Raw genomic sequence first — 670 nt, forward strand, 5'->3', positions numbered from 1 at the left:
CCTGGCTCTGGAGCAGCCCGGTGGGGTCCCCGAGGGGTGGGGGAGAAAGAAATTTAAAAAAAAAGGGGGGGGGGAAAGGCACGAACCCCCGACCCAAACCTACCTTCCCGATTTGGTAATCACCATCTCCGTGCCTCTTTTATGGAATTGCTCCCAAAGCTCTTTGGCTTCCAGATGCACTTTCGGATCATCTTCCACCTCTTCTTCTGGCTCCAGAGTTTTTAAAGGCCTCAGATGGGCTGCTGCCTGGTGACCCAGGGAGGAAAACGGGATACCAGTCTCTGCAGCCCCCACTAACTGATCCATGATGGGTTTAGCCAGAGCCCCGGGAAGGGAGAGGGCGGCCGCCCCGTTGGGAGGCAAAGCCAGAGCCGGGAAGAAGGGAGGCTGGTGTCCCAACACAGCGCTCATGGCAAAGTCCGGAGCCCGGTGAGGTAAAAAAGGATGATAAGCCATGCTTGTCCCAGGGATTACTGGATCTCTCATCGGTATATTCATCCACTCCACTCCTCGGTCTTCCTACTGCTGGAGTAGTCCCGGAGTGGTTTCTAACAGCACATCATGAAGAAGAAAAATTAAGATAATAACAATAACAGCAATAAAGCACCAAAAAAATAGGGTGGGGGAAACAAGCTCTAGACAGCACAGTACATGGGGGAGAGGCAGAACT

At 53.1% G+C, this 670-nt stretch overlaps 1 protein-coding gene across 1 annotated transcript; it reads right to left on the bottom strand.

Moving 5' to 3' along the window:
• Nucleotides 1-99: 99 nt before the first annotated feature.
• On the bottom strand, nucleotides 100-486 carry TBX3 (T-box 3; the record flags this gene model as incomplete). The annotated part of the gene is given in 1 exon segment (XM_010294553.1): nucleotides 100-486. A coding segment is annotated over 1 exon segment (387 nt), but the record flags the coding sequence as incomplete, so codon positions are not given.
• Nucleotides 487-670: the final 184 nt, after the last annotated feature.

This window comes from Phaethon lepturus, unplaced genomic scaffold (assembly GCF_000687285.1).
Source record: "Phaethon lepturus isolate BGI_N335 unplaced genomic scaffold, ASM68728v1 scaffold34319, whole genome shotgun sequence".
NCBI classification, from domain to species: Eukaryota; Metazoa; Chordata; class Aves; order Phaethontiformes; family Phaethontidae; genus Phaethon; species Phaethon lepturus.